The sequence below is a fragment of the Nannobrachium achirus genome (assembly GCF_963921795.1).
Source record: "Nannobrachium achirus genome assembly, chromosome: 1".
Taxonomy (NCBI): Eukaryota; Metazoa; Chordata; class Actinopteri; order Myctophiformes; family Myctophidae; genus Nannobrachium; species Nannobrachium achirus.
The window spans coordinates 48,433,251-48,447,314 of record NC_137810.1 but is presented as its reverse complement, the minus strand read 5'-3'; the positions used below and the strand labels follow the sequence as shown (position 1 = coordinate 48,447,314).

The window sequence follows — 14,064 nt, the reverse complement described above, 5'->3', positions numbered from 1 at the left end:
GTGTATTAATACAAACCTGCACAGTGTGTGTGTGTGTGGGGGGGGGGGGGGGGGGGGGGGGGAGGGGGGAGAGAGAGAGAGAGAGAGAGAGAGAGAGTGAGAGAGAGATAGAGAGAGAGAGAGAGCACTTATGCATACCGATGAGGGAGAGAGAGAAGGACAGAGGGTGCTGCATGTATTAGTATCCAGGGTGTCATTGTCACTGGCCAAGCAGTATTTTTTGGCGTCGCAGATGTGAGCGATGAAATGACAGTCCTCTCTCTCTCTCTCTCTCTCTCTCTCTCTCTCTCTCTCTCTCTCGCCCCAGCTTCATCTTCCTCCTCTCATCCCTTAATTCATCCCAACTCCCCCGCCCTCAGCAACTGCCCACCATACGGTTAAGTCAATCGCCCCCCAGCGGATGACCTGTGTGTGTGTGTGTGTGTGTGTGTGTGTGTGTGTGTGTGTGTGTGTGTGTGTGTGTGTGTGTGTGTGTGTGTGTGTGTGTGTGTGTGTGAGCGTGTGTGTGAGCGTGTGCGTGTGTGTCATTTCCAGGTCAGTTAAAAAGGTGTAAATCGTTTTGTGTAATTATTAAATACATAAGACGTGAGTCACGCATTGATTTTCTATTACTGCGGCAGGTTGTCACTGTGGTGCCTATGTTTGTGTGTGTGTGTGTGTGTGTGTGTGTGTGTGTGTGTGTGTGTGTGTGTGTGCGTGCGTGTGTGGGTGCGTGCGTGCATGCGTGCATGCGTGCGTGCGTGCGTACGTACGTGCGTGCGTGCGCGCGTGTGTGTGTGTTTATATGTGTGTGCGTCAGGCGGCAAAATGAGGTAGTGCAGTGAAGTAGTGAAAACACTGCAGTTCCCATTCTCATTCAAGATGACGTCCAAACTATGTATTACTCATTGTAAACTTAATGAGCACAATAGAATATTTATTTGTAAACATAGGTTAGAATAAATTATGCAACTTGGTATCAAACATTCTGCACAAGAGGCAGCCTTGTCGTGTATCTCTGCCTTGCTAATGAGGGCTACAAACAAAACATTAGGCATCACATGACTCAGATTTGACATTCATCACCTGAAGGGCTGGTGCCTCCTGATTGGATCGGAAACACACAGGCTTGCGTTTCAGACTGAAACCTCAAAATAAAATGCCCCAAATAGCCATTTCACTGGGTCTTTAAATGGTGTGTGTGCATATGTAATGTTTTTACCAGCTTCAGGCCATTTAAATATACAACTTCAGTAGGTTTTTTTCTTCCCAAACTAGAGCAAGGGGAAAATAACTAAAGGACTCTGGTTAATAAATAGATAGATATACTAATTGATCTAAAAAAGCGGGATCCCTGGTAAATATTACTGTGTCATTCATTCCAGTTTTGTGTCTACTGAGAATTGAATATGCATGTGCGCTCGTGCATGTGTGTGTGCGTGTGCGTGTGCTTGTGTGTGTGTGTGTGTGTGTGTGTGTGTGTGTGTGTGTGGACACATAATGAATTGATGCCACCACTGTGGTTATGGTCTTGGAGTGGGATCAGAGGGAACAGATGTGTGCGTTTAGCCCTCAGAGGCACAGAGAACAAACAAAAAAAAGCAGATATGGAGGCTGATTATGTCTCTGTGTGCATGTGCACGCACGCGTGTGTGTGTGTGTGTGTGTGTGTGTGTGTGTCTCTGCCTTCCCAGCATGCTGCTGGCAGCGGACGGCCACAACAAAGCGGACGTCCATTATGACACCGTTATCGTCGCTGTTGGGCAAAAAAAAAAAAAAAAAAGTGTATCTCCCAAGCCTGTTACTTTTCAGGAAACGGAACGGAAATCTCCCCAGAAAAAGTGGAGCAGACCTACAAGCTCACAACCCGTCGTGCCGTGACACGTTGTGAGATTGTAGATTGGCTGTTGCGTCACGCTTGCACGTTAATTTACAAAACAAAACCACGAAAAGCTGAAACAGAGATACGAGGTTTCTCCCCCGACAGCGAAGATATACAGTAATTGTGCACGTTTGTGTTTGTGTGTGCATTTACTGCATAATGCGCCCGCAGGTATTTGCACAGGTGCATTTGTGTGTTGGTGTATGTGGTGTATACGTTCACACACACACACACACACACACACACACACACACACACACACACACACACACACACACACACACACACACACACACACACACACACACACACACGTATGCATGTCCAGTGTGTGTGTTTGTGTGTGTGCGTGTGTGTGTGGCAGTGGGTTTGTGTGTGTGTGTGTGTGTGTGTGTGTGTGTGTGTGTGTGTGTGTGTGTGTGTGTGTGTGTGTGTGTGTGTGTGTGTGTGTGTGTGTGTGTGCGCATGCGTGCGTGCGTGCGTGCGCGCGTGCGTGCGTGCGTGCGTGCGTGCGTGCGTGCGTGCGTGTGTGTGTGGCAGTGTGTGTGTGTGTGTGTGTGTGTGTGCGTGCGTGCGTGTGTGTGTGGCAGTGTGTGTGTGTGTGTGTGTGTGTGTGTGTCGGCAGTGAGTGTGTGCTCACGCTGTGACTAAGGGCACAGATGAAGTGATCAAGTCAACAGCCTGCCGAGCTGTGATTGTCGCTGATGCTCCTCTCTCCTCCGCATCATGTCCTGGGGACGACAACTCGCCATCTGCCACGGGTATCCATCTAGCAGCCTGGCTGGCACTGCCAGCCTCGCCCACACTAAACTAAATGGTGCATTAATAGTGCTTTTTATGCAAAGCGCCTTAGTGTGTATTACATTCACCCATTCACACACACACCGATGACCCTGAGCTACTGCCGCCCCCCTGAGCCCAGTGTCCCCACAAGTACAGCGGGATTTCGGAATCCGTGCACTGAAAAATAGCAGATCTACAAGGCCACCACACGTCACAGCACCACGCGTTGTGAGCTTGAAGATCTGCTATTCTTCAGCTTTTGGCTGAAACTTTTTTTTTTTTAACAAAATTGATGTCCTAAAATGCATAGTGTTATACATAACTCAGACAGAGTCTACTTAATGGTTCCATTCTGTTGTGACCATAGGTCGCAAGTTTACAATGAAAACCGACACATCTTGTCCGCGTATCTCTGTCTGTCTGTCTGTCTGTACTCTGTGTCTGGTTCTATGGGTTTGTCGCTCTGACATCATACTCTGATGTCACCGTGATGTCAGGGGAACCATTCTTAACAGAATGGGTTTGCCGACATCACGCTCTGCCTTGTCCCTTTTATGCCCATATACGGAGATCCCTGTCCCGATGTCATCAATATTAAGCGCATATGAGCATTGTTGACTATGGTCCGATATACATCACTGGCCAGATGTCCAAGAATTGGCGCGACCTCGCCATCGCATGTCTTACTAGTAGAGTTGTATAAACACAGGATGTTACTGTGTGTTTTTCATGGTTGTTTTTCTTGCTCCTACTTTCTTTGTGCGCGGTGGCTCTGTAACAGTTTGTGCCGCAGAAACATGGCACCCTGCGGCACAGCAGTTTTATGGCCCTTCTGTGTACAGTCATTTAAAAGTGTCCATGAAAATCTGTGTGTTTGGACAGAGCGAAGGCTGGCGGGGTCGTAATGTTGTTGAGTTACATGCTGTTAGATTCTATCTGTACATCCTTTACCACTTAAACCTCAGCATCCACGTTATGCTTGTTTTATGCGAGAAATAAAATAGTGATCTTATTGGCTTTATTTCTGCGAAGAAATTTAATGTAGTGTGAAAACAGAACAGTGTAGAGAAATGAAGGACTCAGAGTGGTTTAAGTGGTCAAAAGTAGTGACTGATAAAACACAGAAAGTGCTCTCTCTTGTTTTACTGTACAAAAGCGATATTTTTTGTATTCAACCTGTTTTGTTGTATTGTTCCTCATGTTTTTTCACTATATTGTCCACGTCTAATAAAAACAGACTATTCGGTATCAACCATATTGCCTCTAAGATTAGGGCTGTATTTTGATCTTGTCTTAAGTACCAGCTCTTATGCCATAACTTAAAGGCCTGTCCATACTGTCTCCGACCACCGAACTTTTCGTCAGAGAGTTTCCGACTTTCTGACGTGCAGCTTTCTGAACTCTAATTCGGGCTAATGCTTTTCATAAGATGCGAGTGACGCCATTTTGTAGTTGAACCGGACCTTTTCGACGAAAGGTTCAGTGGTCGGAAACAGTATGGACAGGCCTTTTAACTTTTTTTCTATGCTCTAAAGTACTGGTTCAAGCGAGGGACATTTGCGAGCCTCATTCATTGCATATGGCTGCCCCCTGCAGTCAGTTTGGCTCGATTACAGCTATGACTGTGTTTTACAAAATAATTTGTTTGGAAATAATGGATGGATAATGTTCTATAACATCGCAAAGGTAAGCTAACTTTTAAGCTACTTTGATGGCAGTGACACAAATAAATAAATAATAAACAAAGCAGTAAAAGAGTTAAGTTAAGGCATAAGAGCTGGTACTTAAGACAATCAAAATCGAGCCCTCAGACTTCCCACATCCACACTGTCAGATAAAGCCATCACACGTTTAGCATCCCCTGATCATCCCCTACATCAGGGGTGGGCAACTTTGATGATGACGAGGGCCACTATATTTCCACCTTCACTCCAGAGGGCCACAATGCATATTGCTATGTTCAACTTTGTCATTCTAGTTAATCTAGTATCTCATACAAAAGAAGCAAAAATAACAGATCTACAAGCTCAAAACGCATCACGCTGCGATGCGTTTTGAGCTTGTAGATCGGCTATTTTTGCTTCTTTTGAATTGGAAACCCAATTTCTTTTTTTTCTTTTTTTTTATTGGAATCCTGAAATGTAACATTTGGATTTAATTTCAAACTCTATATACTCATGTTAACTTTATGAACCTAAAAACAAATACGTTGGACATAAAAGAAGACATTTTAATACTACTATACTAGTCATTAAGCTACTAATATAGACTGACGGTATTAAAGCAGGTCATGTTTGGAATTGTAACACCTGAAATCAATAATATATCAATATTCCGGTATTAACCTTGTGGGCCTCATTAAATGAAGGTGGGGGCCGCATGTGGCCCCCGTGCCGCCAGTTGCCCATGTATCCCCTACATTGCCACTTCAGACTCATGCCATCTGGACCAAGATACAGAACTTAATTGAAATGGAGAAAAGTTTGTTTTAGTAGCAGTTTTGTCCCTTCAGCCATTGCTGCACTAAACAAACTGCCTCGCTGATATGATGGTTCTGTGTACACTTGGGGACTTCATGTATTGTATTGGTGATATGTTGTTAATGTTGTTTTGTGCTATATGGTTTTGTTATTCTGTTGAAAACAGACTGTGAAGATAATATCCCTGATCAAAGGTTTTCATAAAGCTCACTGGACAAAAATATAAAAGCTGTGTGTGTGTCTACGCAGCCCTTGCGTAGAGATGCTTATAACGTTGTATTGATGACTCATGATAATACCCTCTCCCCCTCAGGTTCTTCAGCACCACCATGGGGTCCATGAGATCTCCTACATCGCCAAGGACATCACGGACCACCGAGCCTTCGGCTACGTGTGCGGGAAGGAAGGGAACCACCGCTTTGTGGCAATCAAGACCGCTCAGTCGGTGAGTGTCTGTGTGTGTGTTGGTTGATGTACACGTACTGTACGTGAGTATGCGACCGCGCGCGCGCGTGTGTGTGTGTGTGTGTGTGTGTGTGTGTGTGTGAGAGTGTGTATAGAGGGTATGCGTGTGACATCATCATACCCGGAAGTTATGCAGGAACGCCAACTGAGTGGCAAAAAAACTACTTTCTGGCCTTGACAGCCCATACATCCAAACAGAAAAGTCCTATCTGACGTTAAACTCACTTTGCCACTCACTTTGCAACTCGATTTGCCATTCACTTTATCCTTGCGCATAGCCTCTATTACAACAGAAACAACTCCTTGAAATAACTTGAGGTTTGGCTCCTACAAGAGGTAAAAAGCAAAACAAATTAAACAAAATTGGCCCCAACTATCTGCCCTTTCAAATCTGTGAATCGTCCATTGGCACTAATAACCGTTTTGATGAATACACTGGCTTTCTTCTAGGCCCACATAAACAACGCCTCACTGACAGTCAAAGATGCATCATCACGCAGAGAAACAGTGCGCTGCAAAGCCACATTTTATAATTTGTCACATGGATAATTACAATCAGATGCAAAACGAGAATAAATTAACAGGAGGATTTCTACCGAGTAATAGTATCTCCTCTGCTGCACCTTATGTCTGTATGTCTGTCTAACATGATGCACACAGACGTCTGTATGTCTGTCTACCCTCATGCACACAGACGGCAACATGTTGTTCCATCTGTAAAAAAGAATAATCAGAGTTCGAGTCATGTGTGGGCATCACCCACCTTACCTTACCAACAATATGTCAATAAGTGCACAACTGCAAGCTTGTATGTCTGAAAAAATAAATAAGAATTGACTATTGACTTGTTATTGTGTAGTATGTAATACAGAATATATATATATATATATATATATATATATATATATATATATATATATATATATATTTTTTTTTTTTTTTTTTTTTTATAACGGTAATATCGTATATCAAATCGATATTGAAATATTTGGCATAAATATCGATATAAGATTTTGTCCATTTCGTGCAGCCCTAGTAGTAGTATGTAGTGGGCGCACACACAGAGTGTGTTTGTTCCTCCCCACAGTATCTCTTGACATTTAGATAAGGGCCCTTGAAAATGAACTCATGTTCTTTTTATGGTTTTTATCCTAAAAAATACAACAGCTTATTCTTTAGAGCTCCACTCTGTGTGTGTGTGTGTGTGTGTGTGTGTGTGTGTGTGTGTGTGTGTGTGTGTGTGTGTGTGTGTGCGTGCGTGCGTGCGTGCGTGCGTGCGTGCGTGCGTGCGTGCGTGCGTGCGTGCGTGCGTGCGTGCGTGCGTGTGTGTGTGCGTGCCTGCGTGTGTGCGTGCCTGCGTGTGTGTGTACTAGTACTAGTACTGTCTTCCGTGTGTGTGTGCGCGTGCGCGTCTCCCAGCGCGTCGTGTACATTCACTCTGCGACATCAGAGAGATATTGAGTGACCCCATCCAGGTCCTGTTGTTATTATTGTGGTGACTGCTGCTGTTGTGTCTGTGTGTACGTGGCAGCTTGTAGTCTGGCTCCAGCCGCTCTCTCTCCCTCCCTCCGTAGACCGTATTGATTTCCCATAGTGAGTCGATGAAGGGTTTGAGTGCATGTCACCGCTTCTAATGGCACATCCATCCTCGCAGGGCCTGAACTCATGTATGCCACGTCTGACTCTCATATACCACACGCACACGCGTGCGCACACACACACACACACACATACACACACGCACACACACACACACACACACACACACACACACACACACACACACACACACACACACACACACACACACACACACACACACACACACACACAGAAACACCGTTGGACACCCAGCTCTCAGTGGTGAAAAAAGTATATTTTTACTTAAGTAAAAGTATCAATACTGCCATGCAGAAACACACGAAAGTAGGCCTACAAAAGTAATGGCATCAACATATACCCAAAGTAAAAGTACTCAATATGCAGAATGTCCCGTTTCACATGTCTAAAATGTATAATCTTTTGAAAATAGCAGATCTACCAGCCCGTTCTCACCCCCCTGCTTCACCCCCCTGACGCGCTTCGGACTCGCTTTCGGCGTCATCCCTTCAGACGCGCTGGGATGCTTTCGGCGTCATCCCTTCAGACGCGCTGGGATGCTTTCGGCGTCATCCCTTCAGACGCGCTGGGATGCTTTTGGCGTCTATCTATGGAAGCAGAGGGAGAGTCGCATTCGGACGCAGAAGCAGTCCCCTAGTCAAAATGTACTATTCTGTCCATAACGGCACATAACTCGGTAACGCCGCTGAGTCGGCTCATCCGCCGTTCGTACCGGTCGACGCTGCGACTCGCTCGCTCAGCGGCGGCTGAGACGGCGAGCCTCCGTCGTGGATAGTGGCGTGATCAGGAGTGTCGGGTGGCTTACATAGTGGTTTTGAATCCCACTAGGGGAATTATTTTTTTTTCTTAGACCACTGGGCATACCAGAAGCGTCCCTTACTTGAATATTATATAATTATATAATATTGGTCACTTGAATATTTTCTCAATTCAATATTGGCAATGTTTTATTTTTTCTTGCAAATTAACAGTGTCACACTAAAGCATCAAAAGTAGCAGATCCAAAAGCTATTTTGCATTGCGTTTTGAGCTTGGTGATCTGCACACAGCTGGCTTGTTAGACAGTTTGAGGATCCAATGGAGCTAGCTGTTTCAAAACTTTAACCAACACCCTGGGCTGTTGTTCTCTAATGGTTATGAATTATACATAATAATGAACACAAGTGCATGCTGGGTTTCGTAGTTGCATCTACAAAACTGTCGTGTATCGTTTGATGTTCAACAACTCTCCCTCCAAGTCACTACAAACGAGTGGAGTACAATTTATCATACACTGTGTGTGTGTGTGTGTGTGTGTGTGTGTGTGTGTGTGTGTGTGTGTGTGTGTGTGTGTGTGTGTGTGTGTGTGTGTGTGTGTGTGTGTGTGTGTGTGTGTGTGATAGAGCTGTCATTATTTTATGTGGGTCTTTTAGGGCAGAGTTTTTAGGCTGTAATTGGAAAAGAACTATAGTGCTTTGAAGTGAGATAACACGGCAGCCTCCATTCTGTGGCAACGATGAAGACTTAAAGAGTTTTGGGCCCCTTAACTGGCCAATTCTAGACTAAACTCTCAAAGTAATTGGCGTTTCACTTCCAAGTCCTCTAGTTGAAAGCTATTTCCAAAGCAATGTCTGTCTGTCTCGTGTGTGCGTGTGTGTGTGTGTGTGTGTGTGTGTGTGTGTGTGTGTGTGTGTGTGTGTGTGCGCGTGTGCACGCACGCATGTGCGTGTGTGCCGGTGTGAAACACACTCTCCATTCTCGGCCTGCATCACCTCATCAAACCTTTATCGCTAAGGTAGATTTATCGTGGTAGTGCAAATAAATGGCCAGGGTTCATTCTGCAGCTGCATTTCATTCAAAGACATAATGTACGTACACCTGCGTGTGATATTATGAACACTATATGTCACAGCCATTTAATACTTGTCTGTTTAAGATGACGAAGACCGAAACAATGAATAAAAAACGAGGGATGGGAGAGATACAACAGGTATACAGTATCCATAGAGTTATAATACGGTATATCCAGAGGACGGACTGCTACGCCCCATGCTATTCATTTTCAATTAAAGTTTCTCAATGGCGCTTGAAGCACCCGGAAGAACTCTCAGTCTGGAGCAGCAAGCAGGCGCACTAGGGTTTCAAACGGTAGAACCATGGCACATGCAGTGGCGTTTTAACCGCCGAATTGTTGCTATCCCAGATTTGACCACCAGGCGCGGCCGCTTCACTGTTCTACCGTGGTTCTGGGGGCTTGTTTATATCTCCTGTTATTTAAATGGGCTCAGAAAGCTGGGACGATATATGGCTGGAGGACTAACAGAACACAGGAGGACGCGATGGAAGGGAACAAATCAAAGAGGGTTTTGCTGGATTTCTATATCTCCATTTATCAGAGCGTGTTTGTGGCGAGCGGCGTGCGGCTGACTGGCTGCACCTCGGAGGGGAACGCTGTAGCGAGAAAAACCAGGGACTGTTATATGCATGTCGGCGGGGTTTCCTCTTGCCTGTGAAAGCTCACGCTCGCCTGGCTCAGCTGGAGTCAATAATGGAACGGGTCTGGAACAGAACAGCCCACTGGTTGAGTCATCATCACCACGTACCGGGTTGTTCTTCTCACACGCTGACAAGAAGAAGGTGCTGATAACTGCACTGTCACCATCTCAGAGAGTGTTTAGACACATAATGTTTTGTGTGTGTGTGTGTGTGTGTGTGTGTGTGTGTGTGTGTGTGTGTGTGTGTGTGTGTGTGTGTGTGTGTGTGTGTGTGTGTGTGCGCGTGCGTGTGAACGCATCTTTGTTATGTTAGATTTTCACCACTTTAACCATTATTTTATGCTTTAACTAATGAAAGATAGCAGATATACAAGCTCACAGCGTGGCACGTGCCGAGTGCCACGCTGCAAGCTTGTAGATCTGCTATTTTTGAAAACTCTTAAAAGCTTGTCTAAATCTTTGCTTCTGGGGTGATCATAGAAACATGTATGTTTTTCAGAAAACGGTCAGCATTTAGAAGACTTTGTAGGTATTTTTCAGGCCTAAGTGGGTTAATATATGTGTGTTGTTGTGTGGTGTGCGTGTGTCCCCAGGCGGAGCCAGTGATCCTAGACCTGCGGGATCTGTTCCAGCTCATCTATGAGATCAAGCAGAGAGAAGAGATGGAGAAGAAGGCTCAGAAAGACAAGCAGTGTGAGCAGGCCGTCTATCAGGTATACAAGTGTTTTCTACCATCTGTGACTGGAGAGAATGGAACCATTTGTTCACACTCAGAGACACAGTCAGATACTCCCGTTAGTGCGGCACATATGTGAATGATTGTGCATATTCCGAATAAAAGCATGACGTCTATTATTACTAGCGCGCAAGTACTGTAATCGGCTGGGTATGTATGTACCGGTATGTATGTCGGTGTATCCTCTTGTTGAAGAACGTAGCCCAATCAGAGGTCGGTGTTCGGTTCCCTCTCGGTCGGGTCATGCCAAAGACTGGGACCCCAATGCCTCCCTGTCTCCCTGTTTGGCACTCAGCATCAACTGTTGGATTGGGGTCCAGGAGGTGTACTTGTACACAATGTGACATAATAGTGTCATGTACAGGAGGTGTACCGTCTCATGCTACAGAAACAAGAGATAGGCTCCTGACCTAATGTGCGACATGGTTTGGCAAGGCTTACCTACTTACAGCCAGAACTCTCCCTGTTAATGTGTGCCAATGATATGCTTTTATTGTAAAAATGCACAATTCTATCATATATTGTACATAACTACCGGCCTATGGTTTAGTTTACCCATTGTGCTTTTTCCTCTCCGCCTCATCACATAAATACTGTATCATCAGCAGTGAGAGAGTCAGTGAGACTCTTAGAAGATCAAAGCCAGTTGGTGCCTCCACTTCCACCATGCCAGGCAGTGTTAGCACTTTGCTAGCAGTGTGTCCATACATCTCCTTTATCTTCGTTGTCTCCTCTATTGCCTCTTTAATTTGTCTCAGTCGGGCGGAAACCTCATTATGTCCAAAACGCTTACTTTTGCAGGATTCAAATTCAAAAGCATCAAAAGTTCGAGGTTGTGCATCTGCTACTTTTGATGCTTTTGTGTGACGCTGTTAGTATGATCAAGTAGGGCGTTCATTTAGGGAAAAAACACTAAAAGTTAGAATATGGAGATAAGAGGTTTCTGCCCGACAGCAACAAATTCCTTCCTCTCTCTCTCTCTCTCTCTCTCTCTCTCTCTCTCTCTCTCTCTCTCTCTCTCTCTCTCTGCGTGTGATAAATGCTGAACGATTACCGTAACGGTGAGAAACTACTGTTTTGTTTTGCTGCACTGTACGCCCACACTATCCTCTCCTCCGCCGTAACTCTGTCCTGTCCACCTCTTCCCTCTCTCTCTCCTCCTTCTCTCTCTCTCTCTTTTGATCCCTTTCTCCGCCTCCCCCCGCGCTCTGCTGACGAACCACCAGACGATACTGGAGGAGGATCTCGAAGATCCCGTCTACCAGGTAACTTTCTTTACCTTGACCAATCAGATAAGCTGCTTTCTCTCTAAACCCCTCCCTCCTGATACCCCGGGCTGCATTCCACCCTATCAGCTGGCTCCTCTCTCTCTCTGTGCGCACTGCGTGGGGAGACAGTTCCCTGTGTGATGACAGTTTGACAGCGTGTGATTGGTTGGTTGATGTGTTCAGTTTAGACGTACGGATATCGGTAGGTACTGTATCAACTCAAGCTGAGTTTTGTGAGATCTCTCTGAGATGTGTGCGCGCATAAGTGCGTGCGGTTGAGCAAGTATATAGTTTGTCTTTAATCATGTATATGAGCATGTGTGTGTGTGTGTGTGTGTGTGTGTGTGTGTGTGTGTGTGTGTGTGTGTGTGTGTGTGTGTGTGTGTGTGTGTGTGTGTGAGAGAGAGAGAGAGAGATGAACATATTTTCTGTCTAGGAAGCTGTTTAAATATGTTCAGCTATTTTCTTCTTAGCATGCGTGGGATGTGTGCTTCTTTGACTGTTTGCTAACCTAACCCTGGAAACCTTTCGACAGCTTGTGTGTGTGTGTGTGTGTGTGTGTGTGTCGTTTTTTATAACTAATCACCTTTGCCTTTTCCAACACTGTTTCTCTCCTTTCTGATGTCCTTGTTCCTCTTCCTTGTTTCCTTTCCTCCTTGTCTCCTCTCCTCCTCTCCTTCTCTTCCTGCTGCTGATGGTTGTAGTACATAGTGTTTGAGGCGGGACACGAGCCCATCCGCGACCAATCAGAGGAGAGCATTTATCAGGTATATCCCCAACTATAATGAGCGCTTGTGTCTGATTGGTTGGAGACGGTGCGAGTGACAGACGTCACTGGCGAATAAAACGCCATGCTCGGGGTCTTATTCGTTTTCTGATGTATTTTTTTATTTTGAAAGATAGCCTTTTGTGGCATTTCGGCAGATTGGCTACATGTCGAACACAACGACTTGCGTCACGTGACTCCATTTGATGGATACATGTAAACACACACACACGCACGCACGCACGCACGCACGCACGCACGCACGCACGCACACACACACACACACACACACACACACACACACACACACACACACACACACACACACACCGATCTTTTGTCATTTACCCCTATACAGCATATCGTTATTGTGGAGTGGAAACCGTGTCCAAAACCGTTTGCTTTGTATTTATCGTTTTCTCTAGTCTTGTGCGACAGTTTTTTTCTGATGAAACAGGGCTTACGGTACTTTATGGGGGGAAAAAAACATACAAATTTGAAACTTGGAGATACAAGGTTTCTGTTGGACAATGACGATATCATGGATATCATGGAAACCTTCTATGTCCAAAACCGTTACTTTTAAGGAAATGGAAACAGATATTTTCCAAAATACTGAAGCTTGTAGATCGGCTATTTCATTTCACGACTCTTGCTCAACGCTGTTCTTGTATGATGAAGTAGGCTACGGCATTAAATGACGAAAAACAAAAATGTAAAAAGCAAAAATTTCTGAGATACAAGGTTTCTGCCCGACAACGACGACAATGAACCGCATGAAGTGTGTGATACAACACCTCAGCCTTTAAAAGGAATCCTTTAAAAGCAGATTGTAATTACACAGGTTTTCATCATGCCACCTGTGCTGGGGGGGCCAGCATGCAGGTCTCATCATCACACTGTTATTGAGATGAATAAACCCTGCCGTCGGGCTGTTTGTTTCACGGGGAATTCAAACGACTAGTCCTTTTCCTCTGTTAAGAAAAAGACAAGAGAAATGGAGAGTTTATAAATCGCAGATAAAAGACAATGGGAATGAGAAACGTACTGTAAACAAAACTGTGACACGCATCTTTTGTTTTGTCCGGAGGGGGCTCTGTGTAGTAGGGCATTCACGAATAGTGATTTTTAGTATTCGAATTATTCGACGTCAAAGTATCCGAATAGTCGAATATTGGACAGGACTGGCCAAACTGTCAAATATTAAGTAAGCAAGAACATTGTGAAAATAGCAGATCTACATGCTCACAACGCCTCGCAACACAATATGTATCTGCGGTACCGAGTCACATTAAATGTAATACCTACAATTCCACGTGCTTGTCAGGGTGGGGGTCCCCAGTTCAAATATGTTTATTTTGGGGGTCACAGCCTAAAAAGGTTTGAAAACCCCTGGTATAGAGCATTAACAAATTCATCCAACAGTCCGAAGGTTCATTAGTCCGAAGGTTCATTAGTCCGAATTTGTTAAGAATACTATGCCTAACTCTAAACCTAACCCTAAACATAACCTCAGTAACCCTAACTAAATTCGGACTAATGAACCTTCGGACTAATGAACCTTCGGACTTATGGGCAGTCCCCCCAGGGGCATTGAAACTCATTCTTATG

At 45.0% G+C, this 14,064-nt stretch overlaps 1 protein-coding gene across 1 annotated transcript in view; it reads left to right on the top strand.

Moving 5' to 3' along the window:
- Positions 1-1,674: 1,674 nt before the first annotated feature.
- The window catches only part of dab1a (DAB adaptor protein 1a), a gene marked incomplete at both ends in the record, with an annotated part of 43,588 nt that continues 31,198 nt past the window's right edge, over positions 1,675-14,064 (top strand). The window contains 5 exons of the mRNA XM_080729872.1: positions 1,675-1,737; positions 5,438-5,569; positions 10,277-10,396; positions 11,646-11,684; positions 12,392-12,454. Coding sequence (XP_080585998.1) covers positions 1,675-1,737; positions 5,438-5,569; positions 10,277-10,396; positions 11,646-11,684; positions 12,392-12,454 — 417 coding nt within the window. The remainder of the gene's footprint in view (positions 1,738-5,437; positions 5,570-10,276; positions 10,397-11,645; positions 11,685-12,391; positions 12,455-14,064) is intronic.